Here is a 25,129-nt window from a genome sequence, read left to right on the forward strand (position 1 = left end):
GCATGCGCAGTGGCAGAAAACCACTACACCACCCCTCAAACCCGCTCTCAAGAAACCTTCTTATCACAAACAATATACAGAGAAGGAACTAAAAGAGGTGGTTGATGCACGGATTGCTCAGCTTTTTGACGCACAAAAGAAAGCCAAAAAGCACGGCAAAAAGCAGAAGGAAGGCATTGACTTCCCGAGATATTTGGGTCGTCAATCGACTATTGCAAAGGCAAAGAAACAGAAGAAGCGTGTTCGATTTGAAGGAGTACCCAGTTCTTCTTCTTCTGACAGTTCCTCTAGCTCTTCAGATTCGAGCGAAGAAGACAAAAAAGGTAAAAAGCGAAGCAACAAACAAAGCTTCAGAAAGGGCAAGAAAAGGCAAAGAAGGATAAATGGCGCTTAGAGACTGACAGTTCTATTGAGGACTTGTCTACAAACAGCTCAGATCCGGATGACGAAAACTTTTATGCGAACAAGGAGAATTTTTACAAAGCCAACCAGTATGACTTTCTCGAAGATAAAAGCAAGAAAGTCTGAGAGTTTAAGGAAGGTGGCCACTCCATCAAGTTTGATACTTTTTCAGGATACTCAGATGCTTCGAAGGCTATCTTTTATATAGCAGTTTGACATCGCTTTCGCGGGAGGACGCTATTCACAGCACTCCAAGATTCGGAGAGCTGCCTCTTACTTTAAGGGGAATGCTCGTACTTGGTGGTCCACGCTTCTTTTAAACAAGACTGCGCCAGTTAAATGGCTGAAATTTAAGAAGCTTTTTATTTCTTCTTGGTTGACGCAAGAATATGAACGAGATATACGAGCTGCTTGGAACCATCTTCGGATGACCAAGAAAGATACAATCAATGCTTACTGTGAAAGATTCTAGAGCTCTTTTCTACCCGCCTCTTCATTCAAGAAGATCACGTTCAGAAAACAGATTGAGCGGTTTACCTACAGAGATTCGAGATCACTGCTTGGAACAGAAGTCAGCTTCTATTCAGGAGTCGATGAGTCACACGAAGCGGGGCTTTGTCATTCACTCTGGCAGTCTGACCTACCCACAGATGAGGCCATGACACAACGAGCCGAACAGACTTCTGGGAATGAGGGTAGAAAGAAAAAGGGCAATCGAGAGAAAAAGGATGCACGACCCAAGCTTACTCTTGAGGAGAGAGCTCGCTTCATCAGAGAGGGGAAGTGCTTTGGATGCGGGGAACATGGACATATCTCCGCGAAGTGCCCTAAAGAGGCACAGAAAGAACAGAATGATAAAGACGACGACAGGCCTGAGAGTTCGAGAGCAGTTGAGGAACGTGGCAGAAAAGGCAAATAGAAAAGCAGAAATGGTACCACATGGCGTGGGACTTGCACCGAATCTAATGAATGAAAGTACAAACTTTGCCGCTTTTGGGACAAAGTGACGGATCAGGAAGCTCTTTTGAAGGAGCCAAGGCCAACTTCTTTTCACTTGGAATTGGCGGCTCGATTTGGAATTACGCCCGACAGACTGACGCCACAGCCGGAGGTAGTTCGACTAGCACCCGGATGGGATGTTGCCATTACACCGAGCATTGGCAAACTTTGTTTGCAATGACAGGGGTGTTCAGGGCACGCGAGTGATGTTCTACTCAGGATCCCTTGGTACCACAAGAACTATGCCGTGGTTGACTACCGGGCCGAGAAAGCGACTTTGATAAATGAAGGGCTTAGAGATTGTACTTGATGAACTTCAGTTTCTTACTCATTCTTTTGGAAGAGAGCTGAACGATGGATAAAGGTTGAATATGTTTTGACCTGATCAAAAGAACACCAAGATTTTCTTTTCTCCACACTCATGCCGATTGCTTTTCAGAGGGCCTGAAGATCAAATCATTGACCTCATACCTGGAAGCACGACACCGAACCGGCCACCTTACTGTGTGAGCCGAGTACAGAATGAAAAGATTATGAACCCAGTGAAAGACCTCTTGGAAAAGGGTCTTGTCCAGCATAGTACTTCACCGTATTGCTCTCCACTGTTGTTGGATTTGAAGAAAGACAGACCTTGGAGAATGTGCATCGATTATAAAAGCTCTCAACAAAATCACCATCAAGAACAGATTTCCAATTCCTAGGATCGATGATATACTCGACAGGTTACAAGGATCCACGTGCTTCAGCAGGATTGATCTAAAGAGTGGATATCATCAGATTCGAATCGCGACGGGAGACGTCTACAAGACAGCCTTCCGGACTACCTTTTGACTTATTTGAGTTTTTGATGATGCCTTTTGGCTTAACCAATGCTCCTGCGACATTTAACCGGATGATGGACACGATTTTTTCGAGAGTACCAGCTATTTGTTGGCACTTTCTTTGATGACATCATTGTTTTCTCCAAGAATGAAGCAGAACACAGAGATCATATGCTTCAGAGATACTTTTTTTTGGGACACTTTGTCTCAGCAGCACCAGGAGTGCAAATGGATCCGGCCAAGATAGACACTATCCGTGATTGGCCCGATTCGAAGAAAGCCCATGAAGTTGGAAGCTTCTTGGGACTGTGTTCGTACTACAGACGGTTCATTCGAAAGTTTGCAAAGGTTGCTTCCCCTTTGCATATCTTGATACAGAAAGGAGTCTCTTTTCTCGTGGGGATCCATAGAGGTGACTGTCTTTCAGACATTGAAAGAGAAATTGACTACAGGACCAAATTTGACTTTGCCGGACTTGCAGAAGTCATTTGAAGTATTTTGTGATGCTTGTGGTCGTAGTCTGGGTGCGATCTTAATGCAAGAAGGCCATGTCATTGCTTACGAAAGCCGATTGTTCTCTAGGCCGGAGATGACAACATAGATTTATGAGAAAGAGCTTTGGCGGTTATCCATGCTCTTACTCAGTGGCTGCATTACCTACTCGGAGCGGATTTTACTGTCTTCACAGACCATCAGAATTTGCGCTACTTGTCACAGAAGCAGCTTTCGAAAAAGCAGATGCGGTGGGCGAACATCTTGTCACAGTTTCACTTCCAGATTGTCCATGTGCAGGACAAACGAATGTGGTGGCAGATGCTATGTCTCGGAAGCCGTTGGTTCTGGCTTTTTTCCGCGATACATCATAGGAGAGGATATGGTCGACCAGTATGCCACAGATACAAATTTTGCAGATATTTTCACACGGATACGAGATGGGGAGACAGTAGCAGGATACTCCCTTCGGGAAGGCTACTTGATGAGAAAAACCATGTTGTGCGTTACACAGCCGTTGAGGGAAAAGGTTATGACTGAATGCCACTGTCCACTTTTTTACGGGTCACCGCGGCATTGCTACCACCATGAAAGGAGTAGAGAGATACTTCTTTTGGCCGAGACTCGAAAAGGATGTGGAAGAGTTTGTGCGCAGTATGCCAGAAGGTCAAGTTTGACAGGCATAAGGCACAGGGATTGTTACAGCCTTTACCCATACCCACCCACCCTTTGGAAAGTATTGCAATGGATTTCATTTTTTGATCTCCCCAGAACACAGAATGATCACGATGATTTTCCGATTACATGGCACGTCTAAGACGAATGTCTCCAACAGAGACCCTAGATTTATGAGTTTGTTTTGGAAGGCAATCTGGGAGAACATTAGCACGCGGTTGCAGTTCTCGTCATCGTTCCACTTGCAGACTGACGGGCAATCTGAGATTGCCAATTCAGTGGTTTTAGATTTATTGAAGTCTTGTATCTCGAATCAAAAGACTCGATGGGAAAAGAACTTACCTTTGGTGGAATTTGCCTACAATAACAAGATACACTCTTCGACGGGGAAGACGCCATTTGAGATTGTTGAAAAGTGCTACGAAGATTCCATCCTTCCTGAGCACGAAAGATTAGATATTTGAAGCGGATGAATATTCGCGAGATTTGGAACGCCTTTTGCCAAGGTTCGCGAGACTTTGCAGAAGTCTCAAGAACGATAGAAAAAGGTAACGGATCGCCATCGTCACGACTTGAAATTGAATAGACATGATTGGGTGCTCTTACGTTTTGAGAAGGCAAGCCTAAGAAAGAAAAAGGGAAAGGAGAGGCTTTTTCCAAAGCTTAGTATGCGATACTACGGACCTTTCCACATTACTGAAAAGATAAATGATGTCTCCTTCCGATTGAAACTGCCAGATACTTGGAGGATTCACAATTCCATGTGGGTCTCTTGAAACCTTTTAAGGGTGATGTGCCATGTTGAATGTTGAATGTCATGTGATGTCTTGTGATGTCTGGTGATGTCCTATGATGTCGTGTGATGTGACTGTCGATTTGGTACATGTGCTAGATGTGTGTTCCTAGTACCTAGGTACTAACAGTCCGCGTCTGACGGTTTATTCCTTTTGTCGGTTTTGCAGGCGTAATCGCGGTCAATTACAATGCTTTCAAGAGGGGGGTATGTCACAAATTGATGACGTGGCTACCGACAAGCAGAAACCCTAATTTCTGCCAGAAACCCTAAAATTCCTGCAAACCCTAATTTCTGCCAAAAACCCTAATTTCCGAAAATCGCAGAGGTGGAAAAAATAAAAAATAATAATAAAAATTTGAGCGACGCAAATCTCAGCTTTTGGCTACGCTTTGGAAGATAGAGAGAGAGAAAGGCATCATTGCTTTTTGTTGCTCTCATTGAGAGAGAAAGAGAATTTGCTTTTGCTTTCAAGCTTTTGGGGCTCTGCTTTTGGGCATCCCTTGTAATCTTTATATACACGGTTTAGGGCTCACTCTGCAGAGCATCTGGACACAGAGTCTGAGAGTGAAACCCTAACCGCTCTTGTACTTTGACATTGATTAATACATAAAGAAATACCGAAAGGGGCGCCAATCTTTGGGGCCAATATCTCTAGGCGCGGAACTCCGCCGCGCCAGTGCAAATCTATTATGATTTGTGAATTGTTTTGAAGTGGTTATTTGGTGCTGTCGTGATTGATTCTTGACTTGGAGTGTCCAAGTCTGTTACACCTTCTACCTAGGGTCAGTGGTGGGTGGTTATGCCAGAGGGTGGACCATTCGAGACTCCCGAACCAGTTCTTTATCTGCAGGCACATGGGCCACTTTGGGAAGCGTTGTCTTCGCAGAAGATCTCGACCTGCAACGAATGCTCAATCCCCCAAGACTGAACATGCCTAGCAGACAGGTACCAATAAAAAACAGGCTATCACTTCGACAGAGCCCGGCAACCAGCCAACTAATGGCTGGCAACAGGTGGCCAGCCATTGTCAGACTATGTTTCTTGTCCACACTCTGAAGTTAAACTTAATTGTTTTCCATTCAAGTTCAATATTGTTGCAGTAAATTGTTGCATTTGTCAGAGGGTGACGCTCACTGCTGCTCTCGCTCCACCTGTGCGCCCGGTTTCCCCATCACGCTACAAGTGCCCCCCTTCGCCATCGTAGCCCCCAACCCCCCCCGCGCGGCTTGTGGGTTTCTCTCAACCTGCTAGCATTCGTTTCCGCACTATCGCCCTCCTCCACAGCGACAACACGAATGAAGGCTCATGCTCCGCCACACAAGGACGCTCACGAAGCCCCTCGAACGATCCTGCAGAGCGCACCATTCGACTTGCTCTGTGGCCAACAGAGCAAGCGAGCCTTGCAGCAGAGGTGTGTGTCACGAGGCTATGGCAACCACTAACCTTAGTTAATGGTTTCTTTCCCTTTATTTTTATTTAATTTCTCGGGCCCTCTTTCTGAAGTCACAAATGGTCGGACATTGTGTGGCCAATGTGAAATGGTTGACGGCCGAGACTTTCACCCACAGACGGGAAGGGCAGGTCGCCACGAGATGGTCGAGCCAATGGGCACTAGAATCCGAGCAGTAAAAGATGTCTAGGCTCAATTCAAAGGCATTTAGGCCCCTCGCTACACTTATAAGTTGGTGGGTACTAGGAAATTAATTCAAAAGAGGCACAGTGGACACTTGGCGGCCTGAAATCCATTCTGCAAGCCACATCAGCTGGGGGCGCCCAATTTTGAGAGAAAAGGCTGGTTTGGCTGCCTTCTTCTTCATCAAGTGACTACAGAGTGTGGGTGAGCTTGCCTTCTCCCTTGTCTTATGTAGCGCGATAATTCCGCTCTCGTGCATCTCTCTCCCCCTTTGAATACAGAAACGTGATGCCCCACTCGAGGGATTTCATCTCTATGTACGGTTTTGTGTATTCATGTGCAATTGCCGAGGCAAGAGCCTCTTGCAGAGGTATTCGATTAGCTAGTTGTTAATCCCCCCGAGGTACAAGTAAAATCGAAGAGATTTCACGCAAGAAAACCTCGTACGATTCAAAGGGCAAGTAGCCCTACAGCTGCGGGAGCTGGAGGGCTTGCTACAGATGCGACTGGCACGCAAAATGGAGCCCAAAACAGAAAAATACAGCCTGTGTGTGTTTTTGCAGGTTTGGGATTTTGACCCTAATTGATCCCTTATACCCCCCGGAGCTTCGGGGAAGCGAGGGGATCGCTATACACGTGTTCTGGTGAATTTTCGAGGCAGAAAACAGAGAATTCAACGTGATGCAGACTCTCGCCAAGGACAGCTTGTCGGAATTGCAAGTTTTTATCCCAAGTTTTATAAGAATAAAGAAATACCGAAAGGGGCGCCATTCTTTGGGGCCTACAGGGTGCCGTTGTCTGCTTGGTAGCACTGTAGCTGCCAAGCCGTGCTTTGTGTGAAGTTTTAATTCCAGCCACAGGTTTCTTCATGAAGTTCCTCGGTGTTGTAAAGTTCAAGTAAAGAATCGGGTGAAAGCTAAAGTCTACCGCCCTACCAGCCGGTTTCAGCGAAGCGCCTCCATGCCACTTTGTTATCTGCAAGATCATTGGCAATCGACCCAGTAGAGGTGTGGGACCGCCTACAGGCCCATCTCCTAGCAGAGGTGGAAAGATCATCAACATACAACGAGGGTACTACCAGATCGAGTTTGAGACTCCCAACATGGCTGCCAAGGTCATTTCGATGAGCCCGCTGGCCATCCGAGCAGTCACGGCTCATTTCCAACAGTGGCGCCATGTTTTAACCCAGGTTCTGATGTTCTTGTCGAGGAGGCAGATCTACCCATTTTTTGTCTGCTTCCCCGGCCCGAGGAGAGAGTACCTTCTGCTTCTTTCCAAGAGTAGTTCCATGATCGAGACAGTCTTGGAGACCCCGCCCACGACAGCTTCAGTTGATGTCAAGGCTACAAGTGTTCCTACAGTACGCCGCCCCCCCCCCCCCCCCCCCCCCCCCCCCCCCCCCCCCCAAACTGCCTTCCGACTCCCATGCCCTGCCACCGCCTTCCCCCCCAACCCCCGTCCCTCTCGCTCCCCCACTTCCCCCTGCTGGGCCCTCAGCCTCATCACTCCACGCATCCCACACCTCCGACACAAGTGACTGGACACTCATCCGCAACTCGAAGCTCACTTGGTAGTGCTTTTGCTACGAGCCGAATGGCTGGGGAGGGACAACCCTACTTGAGGACGCCACTTCTAGTACAGGTCTCTACTTTTGCATTAGTCCCCCGTGGGCTAACGAGTTTTGACATTAGTCGATTGTGGGATTTCTTTGACTACAGGTTCACTCGATTCCTCATCGACCCTTCTCCCGACCTTGAGGCAGCTTGCTTCCAAGTTCACGCCCTCTTCTTAGCAGCCAGAAGCATCGAGGCTTTGGATACAACAGTAGGCTTCTCCTTTCCATTGTGTGGCAGGGATCACACGGAGCGAACCATGCACACAGTTCTTGACAGGTCCAAGCTATGGAGTTCTCACACCGCACAGGGAACCTGCGGGTGATACAGACACTTTGGCTTCTAGCCAAGTTCATTGTGACGCCACTGGATGTAGCAAGACGTAGACACATTGTCGTTCACTTTTTTTGCTAACACTCAGAGCCCACCTTGCTTTGTATTTGTACTTGAGGATTCTTGGACAAAGGATGTAGCCCTACCGACTGCGCGCTCTGCTTGGGCCTAGGTGGGACAAGCACTTCAGACGTGTCTATCTAGAGGTCGCTCGGATGCGGATTACTCCCCATCCAAGCCAGCCTCAAAGATAGCGAGGTTGGTTGTTGTTGCAGCGTTCGTCTTTTCTCACTAATCCCATGAGGATTGTCTCATGGAATGTCCAAAGTTTAGGTGGGCCCTGGTTTCAGTGCTAGAGGGGCAGCTTGTGTCAGGAGCTTCAAAGATGCCTTGTGGGTGGTATGATTGATATTTTTACGCTTCAAGAGCACCATCTTTGTGAGAGCCACATTCAACGATATAGTCAGATTCTGTGTGGCCGTTATGAGATATTTTGGTCAACTGCTTTTGGCCTGGAGGCATTCAAGGAGGTCATTGTATGACTCTTGTGGACTCATGGCAGCACGCCATTGTGGGCAAAGGTATTACTGTGCCATTGTAGGCAAAGGTATTATTGTGCCAGGTAAGGCCCAGTGGATTACTATGCAGGTTAATTGTTTCCTCATGGGCTTTCTGAACATCTATGCGCCCAATGTGGCAAGTACACGAGCTGAGTTTTGGTCACATATTGTAGAGTCCTTGCCGCATGCAAAGCAGTGGTGTGTCGAGGGAGACTTCAACATGTTGGAGGACCCCTCACATAGGGTTGGAGGTAGCCATGCTACTATGCACAGGGCTGAGTTGGCAGCTTGGGAGTGTTTATGTATGACCTTGAGGATTTCAGATGTTTAGCAGCATGCAGGCTTTGTGCGGCCCCTAGACAGCTTATCTTTCTCTCGCTCTGACCAAAGAGGAGGAGTGAATCTATCTCGGATAGATCGCTTCTATGCCAATGATCGCATCTGTGACGTGGGAGGATCTGTTTGCATTCTTGCACGACTTCTTTTTCAAATCATGCGCCAGTGCTTCTTACTGTCACAGACAGACAGAGGAGTGGGAGTGAAATGGTGCGCATCGCATCCTTGAGAGGATTTTGCGAGATACACAGCTCAGAAAGCTGGTGGTGGCACTTTGAACAGAGAGTTTGGACACTCACGGCAACCTTGCTAGTAGAGTGGCCACTGGACTTGCTGAGCTCAGCTGCTCCTAGGAGTCTGCAGCTCGCTTGGTTGCAGCCAAGCAAGAGGAGAAGCGGCTCAGACCGGGCATTGCTTCCTTACAATGGATGCACGAGCGCCACCGTGACAGCCCTTGGTTGGAGGAGCAGATGCAGGTATCTCAGTGAACCCAGGTGGGCGACAGAGTAACTGGTGAGTTCTTTGAGACTGTGGGGCCTCACCATGCGCGCACCACTCTTATCGAGTTGAGGAGACCTAATGGGTCAGTTGCTTCAGAGCCCGAGGAGATGCAAGCTATTGCTACTGACTTTAATCGTGAGTTGCTTTCAGTTGAGCCACAATCAGAGTGCCAAGGTGCATGCAGAGAGCAGGTTTGGGCACAGATGCCTTGCCTACTGAGGAGATGTGTCAGAGACTAGAGATTCCTCTTCCACTAGAGGAGCTCCATGAGGCCCTTGGGGCACTCCCCCGAGGTCATTGCCCAAAGGAGGATGGTTTGACTCCCAGCTTTTTCTTGGAGTCTTGGGAGGTGCTTGGTTCGCCCCTATGTAGCGCCTACTTGCACATCTTCCACACTGATGAGATGCCTGACAACATGAGTGAGGGTCAGATATACCTTATTCCCAAGGAGGGAGGCTCCTTGGATGAGATTCGGCAGTGGCGGCCCATCACCATTAGCTCAGCCTACAAAATCTTAGCAAAGGCTCTAAGTTTGAGGATTCAGCCGCTACTTGAGAGCATTATACATGAGGCTCAAACAGGTTTTGTTAAGGAGCCTAGTATCCTTGACAACATCTTTACCTTTTGGAAGGCATCTGCCCTCACACGTCTGCGAGGAGAGGATCTTGTGATACTCCTCGATTTTGAGAAGCCTTACGACACAATTGATTGGGATTTCCGAGGGGGGTACTCTGCGCAGGATGGGATTTTCAGATGTTGGAATAGAGGAGTGTCAGCTCAGGTGCTCTTGGCAAGGGAAAGAAGGGAACGCTTCATGCTCACACGTTCACTTGGACAGGATTTCCCTCTTGCCTTCTTCCTCTTTCTCTTCTATGCTGAGGCGATGAGCAGATTTTTGACTTCACAAAAGGTTGGTTTGCGTGGTTTAGAGCTCCCAACTAGGGGAGACGAGTTGCTTGATGCTGAGTTTGCTAACGACTCAGACATGTGCTTGGAGGGCCATGAGGCAAGTGTGCGTGCGCAGACTCTCGAGGTGTTTTGTTGTGCATCAAGGGCACTAATCAACTGGAGGAAGACAGTAGACTGTAGCTTTCTGGGTTGGCAGTTCTCCTATGCCTCATTGGCACCAGGAGAGGGCTTCAAGTGGATCCCCCCAGGGATTCTGTACGTTATCTCGATTGTCGGGTTGGCTTGGATTAGTCTTCAAAGCAGCAAACTGCTCCCATCCTCCTCTCCATTAGGAGGAAACTACTTCATTGGGAGTTCAGCACGACTCTCTTTGGCTGACACAGTTGTAGAGGCCAACCAACCTACCAGGTGCTTTTGGCTACTATGTGGTACATCACGTTTTGTTGGATCTTCTCGAGCTCCTGTATCAACCAGGTGGAGAGGCTGATCATGAATTTTTTGTGGTCAGGGCACGACACCCAGTCAGCCCAGGCCAAAGTGTCCTGGCAAGTCACTACTCTACCATGTTCTTAGGGAGGGCTAAGGATCATCAACCCAGCAGGGCAAAGCAGAGCCCTCCTTGGGAAGCTTGTGGTAAGAGGATTTCTTCCAGGGGAGAAGCCTTGGAAGGAGTTCTTGCTACATCGGATTCGTGCTCGAGTCCCTCATACGAGCGGCCCTTGGAGCCCGCCTGTAGCAGGGCTACAGTGTCACTTCACAAGACAGACAGTTGGCCAGTTGGTTACACTTGGTCTGGTTCACACTGGACGGACCCTCTGGTCTCGGGAGTGACATGTGGCAGGGTACCTACTGATGGTGGTCTAGTGGACCTCGTGGCCAGGTCACCACATGGCTGACATTTATGAGCCGTTGGTGGCTCTTTATGGTGATATATATGAGTAGTAGCGTTTGGTAGGATTATCTTGTACGTAGTCGTCTAGAGTGGGTTGTTACACAGAGCACGTCTTCACCATCCCGGCACATCTGAGCCTCAACACCCCCATTGTACCTGTGAGTCCTGGGCTGGAGCTGAGTGTGTTGCCACGCCAGAGTCTGTATCAGTCTTTGAGATAGTTGAGTCATATGTTCTGGTCTGCTGTTGTGTCTTTGCGAGCTCTGTTGACGTCTATTGTTCCTTTCTGTTCAGTCTGTTTGAGGGAGATTCAGTCTGTTTGAGTGAGATTGTCACGCACATTGCACTGAGGACTACCCACTGTAGAGAGCACGACACATTATCCGCGCTACAGGTGCTCTCATTTTGGCGATCACGGTGGGACCTCAATTGAAATCTCACTCCATGAGGTGCAAATCTTGAAGCTAGTTGGGTCTATCTAGCTTCGCCTACCTTGCCTAGCTTGGCCGACCTTGCCTTGCACTGTTCTCCTCCCGCCTGGTCCAACTGTTCTATCGCCCTGGTCCAACCTGTCCTCGTCCCTGGTCCAACCTGTCCTCGACCCTGGTCTAGTCCTCCTCGTCCCTGGTCCACAGCCTGGTCTAGTAGAGTCTAGACCAGTCTTCAGCCAGTTCAAGGTCTTCTTGCCCAAAGGTTGGTTGGATTGGTGGTCACTGCATGACACATACAAGGCGGTCAGCGAGCGTCAAAGCGCACTAATGAGCCCTCTGAAGTACTATAACAGAAGACGACCTTTGGTACCTAGTAGAAGTCCATCAACCTCATCACCTATACCTCCACATACATCAGCCATTCCTTCATCTGGTTCCATATCTTCCAGATCACCTTCTCCAGTAAAGCTCTCTCCTATTCTGCTACAGCACGCTACTAGGCAACAGGCTCAGCAAGGCACCATGGAGCCGTTGGCTAGCGTTTTTGGCTAAGGTAAACATCAAATTCCCTACATTCAAAGGACTCTCTTCAGAAGACGCTGACGACCATGCAAGGAGGTTTGTATCTCTCTGTAGGGGTCGTGGTCTTAATAGGGAAGATGCTTATTTGGTACTCTTTCCATCCACCTTGGATGGCTTAGTAGACAAATGGTACAACCAGTTTGCAGAGAACCATTTTGCAACCTGGGCACCCTTAAGGCAACAGTTCTGTGCAGCTTTCAGGCCCAGTGACTACCAGGAGAAGGTGTTGGATGAGTTAACCTGGTACTCCAGCCAGAGGAGACTTTTGCAGAGCTTATGACTAAGACCAAGTCTCTGGTTGCCAAGCTTCCTCAGCAACCCGGTGAATTCATGGTTAATAAGTGGGTGGAGAAGGCGCTTCCCAAAACTTCTCAGCAAAAACTAGAGAGAGTCTCCGACCCGACGCCACTCTGGAGGAGTTCATCGCAGCTGCTACGAGGATAGAGGGGGCTAGGAAGCTGTTCACCAACCCCCCTCACATAGAGACCCCCTCTGTGTTTTTGGAAAGTCCTTCTGATCCTTTAACTTCTTTACGCAGGGAACTGGAAGCCCTAAAGTTACAGCGAGCTCTTCAAGAGGAGAGGTCCTTCTCTCTTAGACAAGAGAAGCCTCCACATCATGAGGCATTGGAACAGATTAAGCGCGAGCTAGAAGAGCTCAAGTGTCAGCAAGAGACTAAGGCTACGGTTTGGTGTAGCTCATGCTGCTCTCCAAGGCACCCTCCACAGGAATGCCCCCTTCGGGTTTACTGCCACTTCTGTGAAAAATCTGGACATGAGAACAAGGATTGTTACTACCTCAAGGGATTGCGACAAATACAGCAAAGTCTTGGTCCTTCTCTTCAGTAAGGGCCAGCACCTGCATCCAACATGGTTTCTGCCTATGGCCATCCACACCATATGCCACCTTTGTTGACAGCCCCTCCTATGCAAGGTATGCAGAGCACTTTTCCCTCTCAGAGCTTTTATCATACCCATGCTCCCTCATCACCTCAAAGCTCCTATGCCTCCACCTCCAACTCCATGGAGCAAGGACCACCTCGTCCTCCGACTCGTCCATTGAATTGGCCCATTTTGTGCTACAGATGTGGAGAATATGGTCATTACCAAAGCAAATGCCCTCTGCCTGAAGGGTCCCCTCCTTGCCATCATTGCCCTGATATGAAGGATCACTACAGTAAGGATTGCCCTAAAATTCGGGCATCCACGGCTTCGAACCCAAGTCAAAGCCAGACTGAGTTTGCCTTTCCCAAGCTCAATTTGATAGCAGTTAGCACTGTTTCTCAGCCGCCCCCTTCTACCCACGTGGTTACCCCTAAAAATAAGCCGCCGCAGTTGGGAGAGGAGCCATCGGGCGTCCTCACCCGGGCCCAGAGAGCCGCTCTCGGTCTTACAATTCCAACAAGTTCAACTCCCACACACAATCTCACACCAATGGATACCCTGCCTGCAGCTGTTAACAAGCCATCCCCCAGTGCCATGAAAGAATACAAATCCTTGCTCTCCGATATTGATGAAGCTTTCTTGGAAGCAGTTTCCGATCTACAAAAGATCAAGGTACCCGAGAAACCAATGGTAGAACATGAAAAGCTTACAGCAGAGACAGTCTTGAAGAACACCTTCCAACAAGTGTCCCTCTATGACATGCTGCGACTAGATGCGAGTTTTAGAAGTGACACCCTTGCTGTTATTCACTCACTTTACCTCGGAGCAAGTCCTAGTGGCGGGCACCTCCCAGTGCGACCATCAGAGTCCTATATGATATCCAATCCCGTTGCTCCCCTCACTGATTATAGAAGCCCTCGCCTGACAGTGTCCGTCTTGGGACAGCAATTTTCAGGAGTAATTGTGGATGGTGGATCTGGCATCAACCTGATGCCCGAGTTCACTATGTTGGCTCTAGGTCTACAACCTACTCTCCCTGCTCCTTTCACAGTTACGTTGGCCGACCAGCGGACAGTCTACCCAGTGGGCATAGTGGACAATGTGCCTCTGCAAGTACAAGACTTTACTTTTAACTTGGATTTTGTTGTGGTTCGTCTTCCCCAGGTTGAGGGTGGATTTCCTTTGCTCATTGGAAGACCATGGCTGCGACACGCTAAAGCACTTCATGATTGGGGAAACGACGCAATGTGGATACATACTTCTGGCTCCTCGATGCAACCCATTCTCTTAGAAGGTGGTATGGATCCCGTGGTGCACCAAGTTTCTTTGTCAATGGAAACCAAACATGAACAAGAACAGCCTACTACACCTGAAGGGTCAGATGAAGATCTGCTGGAGTGGTTGGAGGCTACCAAATCTATGCCTTGTTATGGAGTCTCTATTCACTCTTTGCATGAAGGTACACCCTCTTCAAATGGTGCCACAGTAACTACACCAAATGAACCACCTGAGCCTATGAAGAAGTATAGAAGCAATAAGAAATCTCCTCTACAGGAGTTCACACCCCCTCAAACATCAACACCTTTGGTGTCTGCTTCTCCGACCAGAACAAAGCTCTCCTTTGTGTATAGCAAACTCCCTTCACAGAGCCCGTCCTGCAAGATGAATTCTAAGATCATGATTGTTGTATTGCTCATGGTAGCTGCGCGCTCCCTATTTGCACCTATCTACACTATCCCCCTCTCCCCCTCACTACCCCTCGCCCTACCCTCCCCCTTGCCCCCTCACCCCTAGTCCCTCACCCTCCCTTCCCCCTCTCGCCCTTGCCCTAAGTCCCTCCCCCCCTCGCCCCTAACCCTCGCCCTAGTCCCTCACCTCCCCCCCCCCCCCCCCCCCCCCCCCCCTCTCCCCATCGCCCTCCCCTTGCCTCCCCTTGTCCCCTATTCCCTCGCCCCTCGCCCCATGCCCCATGCCCCTAGTCCCTCGCCCCTCGTCCCTAGCCCCTCGCCCCTAGTCCATGGTCCCTCGCCCCTAGCCCCTCACTCCTCGCCCATAGCCCCTCGCCCCTAGCCCATAGTCCCTAGTCCCTCGCCCCTAGCCCTAACCCTAACCCTAACCCTAACCCTAACCCTACCCTTCCCCCTCGCCCTCGCCCTTGCCTCCCCTTGTCCCCTATTCCATCGCCTCTCGCCCCGACCCTCTCTTGCCCTCGCCCCTACCCACCCCCTCTCTTACCCTCTCGCCCCTACCCTCCTACCCACCCCCTCCCTTCCACTTACCCCTATCTAGCCCTCCCCACCCCTCTTAGCCTCAGCTAGATTTTACCCCCCACCCCTCAAGTTTCCTCCCCCCCCCCCCCCCTGCATGATCAACTGGCTCTCAAGATTTCACTTGGCTACCATCCTGTTGCTGTGAGGGCTTTTTCGTTCTGCCATCATGATGGAGCTTAACCCTATTTGCAGTGTTACTCGGGCTTATGGTCATAGCTCTTTTCGAGAAGAGTGTTGTTGCAAAAAGTGTGGCAAGGTTGATCTGCAACCATGTCATTTTCCTATCACTATGGTTAGGGAAGATAAAGATGCGCTGGAATCAAACTGAGCTTATCTCTTTGTTGTAGAGCCTCATCTTTTGCCAATTGGGATTCTTAGGCTATGCAATCATACATACTGGGTTCCTGCCTAGTTAGAGGCTTAAGGCGATTGCAAGCAGTGTAGTGTTTTTAACTCCACTTTTGAGGTATGTATGGTCATGGGCCTAACACCTACTTCAAGAAAGATCTACGGATGCAATACCTAGTGGTTTTCCTTCACAGTTTTTTCAGTATTCCTCTCACCGAGACAGTGAGCGGTCTTGTGGCGGGCAACCTGTAGCAGGGCTACAATGTCACTTCACAGGACAGACAGTTAGACAGTTGGTTACACTTGGTCTGGTTCACACTGGACGGACCCTCTGGTCTCGGGAGTGACACGTGGCAGGGTACCTACCGACGGTGGTCTAGTAGACCTCGTGGCCAGGTCATCACATGGCTGACATTTATGAGCCGTTGGTGGCTCTTTATGGTGATATATATGAGTAGTAGCATTTGGTAGGATTATCTTGTACGTAGTCGTCTAGAGTGGGTTTTTACACAGAGCACGTCTTCACCATCCCGGCACATCTGAGCCTCGACACCCCCATTGTACCTGTGAGTCCTAGGTTGGAGCTGAGTGTGCTGCCACGCCAAAGTCTGTATCAGTCTTTGAGATAGTCGAGTCATATGTTCTGGTCTGCTGTTGTGTCTTTGCGAGCTCTGTTGACGTCTATTGTTCCTTTCTGTTCGGTCTGTTTGAGGGAGATTCAGTCTGTTTGAGTGAGATTGTCACGCACATTGCACTAAGGACTGCCCACTGTAGAGAGCACGACACATTATCCGCGCTACACCGCCCGTCAGGTGGATTTTTACAGAGATGTGCCGAGTCAGAGGACCTAGGAGGACCGCTTTGCTACGAGCCTACTTAGGTCCTGGAGCAGTTGCGGAGTGGCCTGGAGCAGCACCAACCCACTTGCATGGAGGAGCTCTTGAGGCAGCCTCTTGTTTGGAACCCCATGGTTAGCACAAAAAGAGGCCACTTGGTTAGTAGCAAGCCTCATGTTTCTTGGGGTCCCATGGCAGAGGGTCCGGCTACAGTTTTCAGGCCTATACCAGCTGAGTGGCATACCCCTCTTGAGGCAGCAACTCACATATGGATGGGGGCCTTCACGCATCTGGAGGTCCTCATTGCAATGAGGGCCTGGTCCGAGTCAGTGCCCCACATGTTTTTCAAGATTCAGGGAGAGGGTCAGTTTCACAGAGTCTCAATAGAGGCACCACAGGTTTCATAGTGCTGTTTTCAGAGGATTCGAGTTGTGGGCATCTATGGGGGGGCTTGTGTCATCGATCCTGACCCAGCAGACCTTGAGTCATGACACTAGCGGCTTTGGGCTTGGGAGAGCCGCCCTTTGGTACGAGTGCAGTGGGACGCGGGAGAGTGGTTCTGGCGGGATCCTTTATCGTCAGTCGATCCCCCAGGGACTCCTTTTTTCTCGTACACAGCTCACTTGGGGCGGCACATACTCGCAACACGAAGCGAGACTCACCCAACTACAGCACTTCACTGGCAGGAGGAGGGTCTCCCAGCCGAGTTCTTGTTAGGTTTCTTGGAGCAGGTGTGGGACATCAGGCATCCAAGGAGAGTTATTATGTTTCAGTGGCTAGTAGCACACAGGGCTACAGCAGTTGGGAGCTGGTTGGTTCACAGCGGCTTCTCGGTAGCATGTGCAGTCTGTGGCCATCCTTTGGAGAGTTAGCGTCACTGTTTGTGCAACTGCCCCATGGCACAGCAGGTTTGGCTTCGGGTTCCTCAGCTAATGTTAGCCCTTTCCACAGCTCGACAGTACACTTGGGGTGTTGCAGCCTGATCCACTCTTATGGGCCCTGCGCTCGGTTTTGAGCTGGCTTCCACCAGCAGGATGATGGTGATCCAAGGGGGTCGACCTACACTTCAGCTGGCCACAGAGCTCATCCCACATGAGTGGTGCAGTGATAGAGAGTGGTCTGCAGCGTGATACTCTGGTTCATCTGGCGGGCCCCCTACTTTCGTATCTTTGAGGCTCGTCTTGTTCCACCACAGAGACTGTCCGTGACATTTGGCTGGAGCTGATTCAGACACTCAGTGGTCAATTTGAGAGACTTCCAGGCAGCTCCGACCGCAGCCGCGCGTGGGAGCGCTGAGAGGCCTTCTTGCGACTTTGGCGCCAAGGGCCTTTCTTCACCATGGTTCAGGGTGTGCCTAGATGGCACTACCGGCCATCAGTGTGGCTCTTTCCTCCTCCCATCTCGTGATCTAGCCTTCATTGTACATACTTTTTTCACACTCGGAGTCTCCCCATGTTTCTGATGTAGCCCTCCCACAAAGGTGGTTTGTAGCCTTTGAGCAGCTATTATAAAGTAATGGAAGGATCTTTTTCTTGGGGAAAAAGAATTTGTTGCCTTGTCAAGCGACTTGCCCCTTATAGGTCTTGTCCTTGGTACCACCCTCGACTATCTCAGAAAGTGCCTTCACAATAGACGTGTGAGTTTTTATGAGCTAACTCCACTGGTGGCAATTACTTATCACACTCAAATCTATGATCAGAGACATATCACTTCTAGAAGTGATATTGGGGAATTGGCAGTCTATGACTGTCAATCGGTTTGTGGACGAAATGTTGAAGAAAATTCGAGTGTCGTACCCAAATTCTCCCTGCAAAACACACTAGTCATCCTTGGGTCTCTCTTGAATACAATACTAAATAGAATCTGCATTCAATGATATTGGAAAATTTGTGCAATGAACCGACTATCCATGTGATCGGGTTTGACTGTCTTCTTCACTCGAGCAAATTGAATCGGCTTGCTGAACCTATCCACAATAGCTCAGACCACATCATGCCCACTCTAAGTCTTCAAGAGGTCAGATGAAATTCATGGCAGTTCTCTCCCTCAGTCAATCTGGCATCGATAAAGGATGTAGAAGTCCGCTACCTTTGCCTGTCATACATCACCTTCTCACACACCATACAAGACAACACAAACACATCCACATCAGACTTAAGCTGAGGCCAATAAAGGTAGCTCTTTACTTGCTTCAATGCCTCTTTGCCCAACGTAAGGTGGATTATGGCACCAATCGTTACTTTCTACCGCAAATCCATGAGCTCGACACAACTTGGTCCTGTGGCCTAAGTAACCCTCCTTGATAGTGTACTGTGACAACATCTCCCCATTCTGAAGTCAAAGATAGTGTCAAAATCTGGATCCAAAACAAATTGCTCCCTTATATCATTAAACTTATGATTGTTGTGACCGTGGAAATTTGTGGCTCGCAAGATAGAGCATTTGCAACCACATTCACCTTACCCTCAACATAGACAATATGACAATAAAACTTCCACCAAAAAATATGCCTACCTCACTTGATTGACTGACAACTTCAATTGAGATAAGAAATATCCTGAAATCTTATAATCAGTGTGTATTGTAAAGTCTGCACAAAGTAAATAATGCTTCCATGAACTCAAAGCCTGTATCATTGCTATGAGCTATTTCTTGTAAATCTATGTAACCCTTTCTCACTTCAAGGGAAGACGACTCTCATAAGCTACTATGTAGCCCCTACATCAATACCAATCCCATGCAGCTACCATATGCATCGCAGTCAACCTCGAATGACTTTTGAAGGTCCATACGAATCAAAATTGGTATTGTCGTTAGCTTCTCCTTTACTCACTCAAACGTTGTAGTCTGAGTACATCCCCAAGAGAATAAAAGCACTCTCATCATAAGGGCATGCACTGGTGAAGCAATCTCTTTCAACATGAGGACAAACCTCTTGTACTAACATGAAACCAGCGAGTGTTGACTTGTCTTTTGATTTAAATGCCAATTTGTTGTCTTGAAATTTGGGTTGCGTGGATTCTCTCATCTTAGACTCTCCCAAGTGTGTGCTTGGAACAATGCCGGTTACAAGGGCCATGGCTCAAATGCTTTGAGCAAAGGCCACCAAAAAATAAAGCACAAAATACCAGCAGTAGAAAATTTCCGTGCTCCCTCCCAAATAGACCAACATAACGCTAGAAAAAAGAGAAACGCAAAACTGACAATCTCAGCGAAGAAAAAAATGATTAAACATACTCAATACCTAATGAACGAATCGGGGCTGAAGAGAGACATAATCAGCGCCTGCCAGGATACAGATTTACGCTAGAACCACAGATTTATACTATGGGAGGTCTTGAGATCTACAGAAATCCTAACCCTAGAATTCCTCATGCAATCCTCATATAGCAGTTCCTGTAAGAGTTGATTAAACAAAGAGCCATAAATACATGGTTCATGCTCAGCTCATGGACCCTCTTCAAGGAGGCTGATGCCCTAATATTGAGAAGTCTAACCGTAGAAAAAATCAGCCTATAGGGTAACACCAAAGAACACAACGTAGGTACCTCCTCGATTGCATTCATTTTGAAACCAAAAACACTTGTCAGCCCTTGCAAGAGAGGAAGGAGTTCACGATCTTGACTTTGGCCCCAAGGTTCACAAAAAGGCCCCCAAGTATCGCACAAATGCGTGTGCACACACTTGAGTCAGAGATCTCTCAGCAGCATCCTCAGTTAACGCAAGTGATGTCCACACAGCAGATACAAGTGATATCTTCCTGCAGTTTGACAAATGAGACGAAGAAATGTGGAAAACTTACCCTGTGGATTTAAGAATTCCACAAGAATTGCCCGAGACTGGGTCTTCAGCAACGCATCCAGTAACAATGAAAGATCCCTTGTGCTGCATAAATTCAATAAATTAGCCTTGACTTTAAAGTAGAGGATCACAAATTTTGTATAGTTACCTTCTTGATCCCTCGCCATTCGATGCATCCACCGAATTAGCTGTCTGCCAAAGCAGCTTTTTATAATCAATTGCTACTCCAGGCTGCAAAAACATGTATAAATTGTCAATGTCCCATATGTACAATGACAATTAAACATAGCAAGCTATACAAAACCTGACCCCTGATGTTGCTTACCATGCCTTTGCGTAATCCCCCGTTTTCTTCTACAAGTTTATCTAGTTTTTCCTCCACTGTCCACAAAACGAAAGAGATTAAGATATCTCTTCTTTAATACAATTTCTGTTTTTCTCACAAAGAAAGAAAAAAGTTTAAAACAGCCCAAGGCCAAAATGAACAAGAGAACAACACCCTTAGATATTTTACCTCCTTCAAAGTAGCCCCCAGCTATTTCAACTGTCAACCTCTTCAAATTAGCAGAAGGTGAAGTTTTGATGCTTGGTTTGGTCTTGACTTGCTTGAGAGCAGCAACTTGCCTCTCACTGACCTCATTCCCCATCAAATTCCTTTGCTTGCTCTGAAGATCTAGTGACCGTAAAGCCTCTATTTTCTCATCCCGTTTCCTGTGTGTGACTATTGTACTGTCCTCAATACGTGACTCTTCCTCCGAGCTTTCTTCAATCATAACAGGTTCTGGGTCATCTTCATCAGAGTCACTGTGAACTACAGACTGTGGAGTTGTTGGATCACCTCCAATGAATCCCCTACATTCTCGAGAGCCACACAGGCACTTCTTTGCTGCTGCACCACAAACTCTTACGAAGTTGTAGTCAAATGTAATTTCTTCCCCCTGGAACCTCCACAAAAATCAAATCAGAAATAGAAGGAAAAACTGACACTAAAGGACCCGAAGCATAACATAACACAAGACAGGATGAAATACATACAATGATGCCCAGCATGCAAAATGGCCCACAATATTTACTTACCTTCAAATGCCATAACTACTCGGCTATGGGAGATATGTTACCAGCTGGCCCTGCTGGTTCGCTTGATGTGAGGGCAGGGCAGAGTGCATGAGAGAGGCAGCCAATGGAGCGAAGTAGCCTATGGTACAGCAGAGAGGGATACATATGAGGGCCTCTCTAAGAGTAGAGGTAGGCATGATATACATCCGTATCCAAAGACATCTCTCTCGGACGATGGCGGATAGCATCAATGTCCTCCATAGAAAGCACTCTGGTAGGACGGCTCCCATGTGGGGTCTAACTTCTTAGTCTGTGGCTAAAAGAAATCTGTAATCTGTCGCTGCAGCTGTACCTCCCTCTTTGAGCACCTCCTCAAGAGATCCTCTCTATGTCTACGTTTATATATATATATATAGAGAGAGAGAGAGATAGAAAAGAAAGAAAGAAAGAAAGCTTTTTACGTCTATGTGAAGCTGACTTGTATACATGTGTGTATGTCTTCTGTCTATCGGACAAGGGATGTGTGCATGTCTATATGCTGAAGGTAGTACAACCATGCAAATGCATCAATCTAGCTAGCTCCATCCTATGCTAATGGCAGGGTGTAAAATGTAGTACATGGGAGGCTGCCCTAATGAACACCTTTGGGTGAGCCATCATCTGGGCTCGTCTCTCCTCGGCAGCTCGATGTGCTCGAGTTCTTGCCAGTTCACACGTGGTAAATGCCTATATGCTGGAATGTTGTAAAGTCTTGTGCAAGAGTCCTATGCTAACTACGACATATGCTAGGTAGCAGAAGCTTGTCCACGTGGCGCAAGTGCAATGCGCACGTGACATCCCCCCTGTTAAAGGTGAGGCACAACTGCCAAACTGCTACCTTTGGATGCTTTCATTACTTCTAATGTTGAATGCGTATGATGCTTGTTGATGCATAAGCCGATGAAAACTCCTCCAAACTTGTGGATACTACGGATGTAGGTATTGATGCAATGGAAACACCGACCACACAAGTTGCTAAGCAGCCTTACTACTATCGCAGAATACCAGCCTTGGGGCTAACTAAAACCGGCCGGTAGGGCGGTAGGCTTTGGCTTTCACCCGAAATTCTTTACTTTAGACACACACAGAGCACTTTAGAAAGGTAACCTGCGACGGGAATTAACACTTAAGCACACACACGGCTCGGAAGCTAGAATGCTACGAGCGTACGCCGACAACCTGTTGGCCCCAAAATTGGTGCCCCTTTCGGTATTTCTTTATTCTCTAAGAGGGTAATTACAAAGAAGAGTCCTGGGAATTCTTTACCTGTATCCAGCTAGATACCACCTGTTCTGGTAAAATTTCGGCAACATAACAACCCCAAAACTTGCCCGAAACCAATTCCCCTGCTAGAACTCACTTCCACTAGCATCAACCCTCTGATTCCTACCCAAAAACAGTAAATTCAGCACGCTGTATTTACTGGTTTTTCATCTGTTTTCAGTCCTAAACATCCCCCGAACTGTCATCTAACAATGGGGCACGGTTCCAATGAATCTAGCATCATGGCGACTGCAAAACAGTCCAAAAACAGCACGTACACAGTGCTGAAAACGAACCTATTTGGTGAGGTTACGACCCTCACCGGTGCCTGCTTTGAAGTAAGAATTACCTACTCCTGTTCCTGCTCAAGGAGGCTCTTGCCTCGGCACAAAAGCATGAAACCACATAGCTGTACATCAGTCAAATGAAGAGCCCTCTTGTGGGGCATCACATAACTGCACGTAGGGGAGAGGGAGAGCAGTGTGTAGTGTGCAGGTCATCACTCCTAGCACCACACTGTACATAGAGAGGAAAGCAAGCACTCCATAGCTCTTAAAAGTTAACCTGTGTGACAGGTTCACAATGAAGCATCCCCCCAACATAAATCGAGCGCCCCCTCTTCTACGCTTGACCTGTAATGCATCTGTGAACAAATAGATGCAAAAGGGGAAGATTTTCATGGCTGCCAAAACCTGCGTCTCGTTGAAAACGCAGCAAAACAGCCCTGTAAACACGCATCTGGTGCCTTCCAATGCTGAAAATGAGCTCCTTGGTCCTAGATAAAGTCATGGGAAGCTCAAAAATGGAGAGAAATAGCTGCAAATCAGGGTTATCAACCTCCAAAACTGCTCCAAAAAGTTAGTTAAGAAGTTCTGTTTTCCCAGGCTTGGTAAATTGGCCAAAAAGTTGCCACTTGGCACTCATACATACAATTTCCCCGCATTGGGCTTCCCGCTTAAAAATCTCTTAATTGGTGCATCAGTTGACTTTGCAGCAGACTAATAAAATGTTCCCCCTGTCATTCTGAAGCTAATGACGCGAACAGATTTCATAGCCCAAAATAGCACTTCCCTATATTTTAGGGGATGCTTCCGTTCAATTTCCATTGGTCATTTGATCATCAATGCCCACTGGGACCGCATCCAAAAATGCAATGTAGTCGAGCTGTCGGGTACTTTCCTTTGGTGACCCTACCTTGACATTGTGCCTTTATTGACTTCACTTCCTAGTATCCACCAACTTCCTAAGTGCGACGAGGAGACCTACATGATCTTGAACTGAGCCTAGACATCCTTTTACTTTACGCGTTCCAGTGCCAAACAACTTCCCGTCTACGGGTGAAACTACAGCTCACATTGGCCATACAATGTTCGACCATTTGCAACTTCAAAAAGAGGGTCTCAAAAATTAAACAAAAATCATCGGAAAGAAACCAACAACTAAGGTTAGCGATTGCCACGTCCTCGTGACACTAACTCTGCTAGCGAGCAAGTACGGCCACTCGAATAGTCCTGTTGTGAACACATTGCAGGTGAAGCTGAAAGATAAGGGTGCTCGGAGGTATTTCCAAGGGTTCCATGTCGATGAAAGTGGATGCAGGCTACATGCAAATGCGAATGCAGAAGAGGATCGGGGATCCTTTCTCCAACTTCTTCAATATCCGCATTCGAGGCAAGCCAATCTTTGTATTTAAGATCTAGATTTTCATGGATCTGCCTACTCTTTGGTACCCATTTGTACTGTACTAAAGTTGGCTTTAGTTTCGGTGGAGTCTTTGGTACCCATATGTTGATCTTCGTTCAAAGACATAGCTACGAAGACGGGAGCACGCCCGATGCGCGATGGACTAAGGGTGGGATTGGCTATTAAGTCCAGAATCATGATATGACGATTCTTTCACGAAAAAAACTGAGAGAGATTCTTTGGGTTCTTGGTCTTGCTTGGGTTCTTGGTGGTTCTTCCGTTGAGTTTGGGATATTGAAGCACGTACACAACTCAGATACCAATGTCACGAGCAGCAGAAGTGTTTAATGATTTAGCTTAGATCTAGTACTCCGCACAAACACAAGGTTACTTTACTTCACTTGCAAGAACTAAACTTAACTCTATGAAAAGAGAGAGATAGGCGCACAGAGAGAGAGAGAGAGAGAGAGAGAGAGAGAAATTAAATGAAACGAAATGTTATATTAACGTCTTCAAAAGGCCAAAGTGACCTATGAGACCAGAAAGTTACAATGTGGTGGATCTGATACAAAGTCAAAGCAACAAGATGACAAAATGACAGAATGACAAAATGACAAAATAAAACACTATGGAATCCTAAACTGCTTGGTGTGAACTAAGCAGCTAAGCAGCTAGCTGGGATAGCTAGATCAAAAAAGATCCAGCATCGATCCCTGGCGGATCTCATCAATCTCCTCCATGGTCAGTAGTCTGACCGGGCGTCGTGCATGTCGAGCCAAAGTGATCCGAATCCTTTGATGCAGCCTCCGTCGATGTTGTGTAGTCCTCCGCAGTCGTGGGTGTCTGGATCTCCCCAGCTCAGTCGCTCGGTCGATCAGTGCACCTCTGGTGTGAGGCGACGAGCTCTGCTGTGGTAGTAACTCCTCCAGGTGTCCAGTGGCAGCTCTAAAGAAGTCTGTGGTCTGTCTCTAAGA

The 25,129-nt window shown here is 47.9% G+C and overlaps 1 protein-coding gene across 2 annotated transcripts in view; it reads right to left on the minus strand.

The window, feature by feature from the left end:
* Positions 1-25,129, minus strand: part of LOC147436908 (uncharacterized) — a 123,622-nt gene that overhangs the window by 25,767 nt on the left and 72,726 nt on the right. For both annotated transcript variants that reach the window (XM_086486298.1, XM_086486299.1), the window contains 4 exons: positions 20,629-21,052; positions 20,440-20,495; positions 20,263-20,345; positions 20,116-20,198 (listed from right to left, as the gene is read on the minus strand). In XM_086486298.1, coding sequence (XP_086342424.1) covers positions 20,116-20,198; positions 20,263-20,345; positions 20,440-20,495; positions 20,629-21,052 — 646 coding nt within the window. The remainder of the gene's footprint in view (positions 1-20,115; positions 20,199-20,262; positions 20,346-20,439; positions 20,496-20,628; positions 21,053-25,129) is intronic.

Source organism: Adiantum capillus-veneris, chromosome 17, assembly GCF_014529385.1.
Source record: "Adiantum capillus-veneris isolate H3 chromosome 17, ASM1452938v2, whole genome shotgun sequence".
Classification (NCBI taxonomy): Eukaryota; Viridiplantae; Streptophyta; class Polypodiopsida; order Polypodiales; family Pteridaceae; genus Adiantum; species Adiantum capillus-veneris.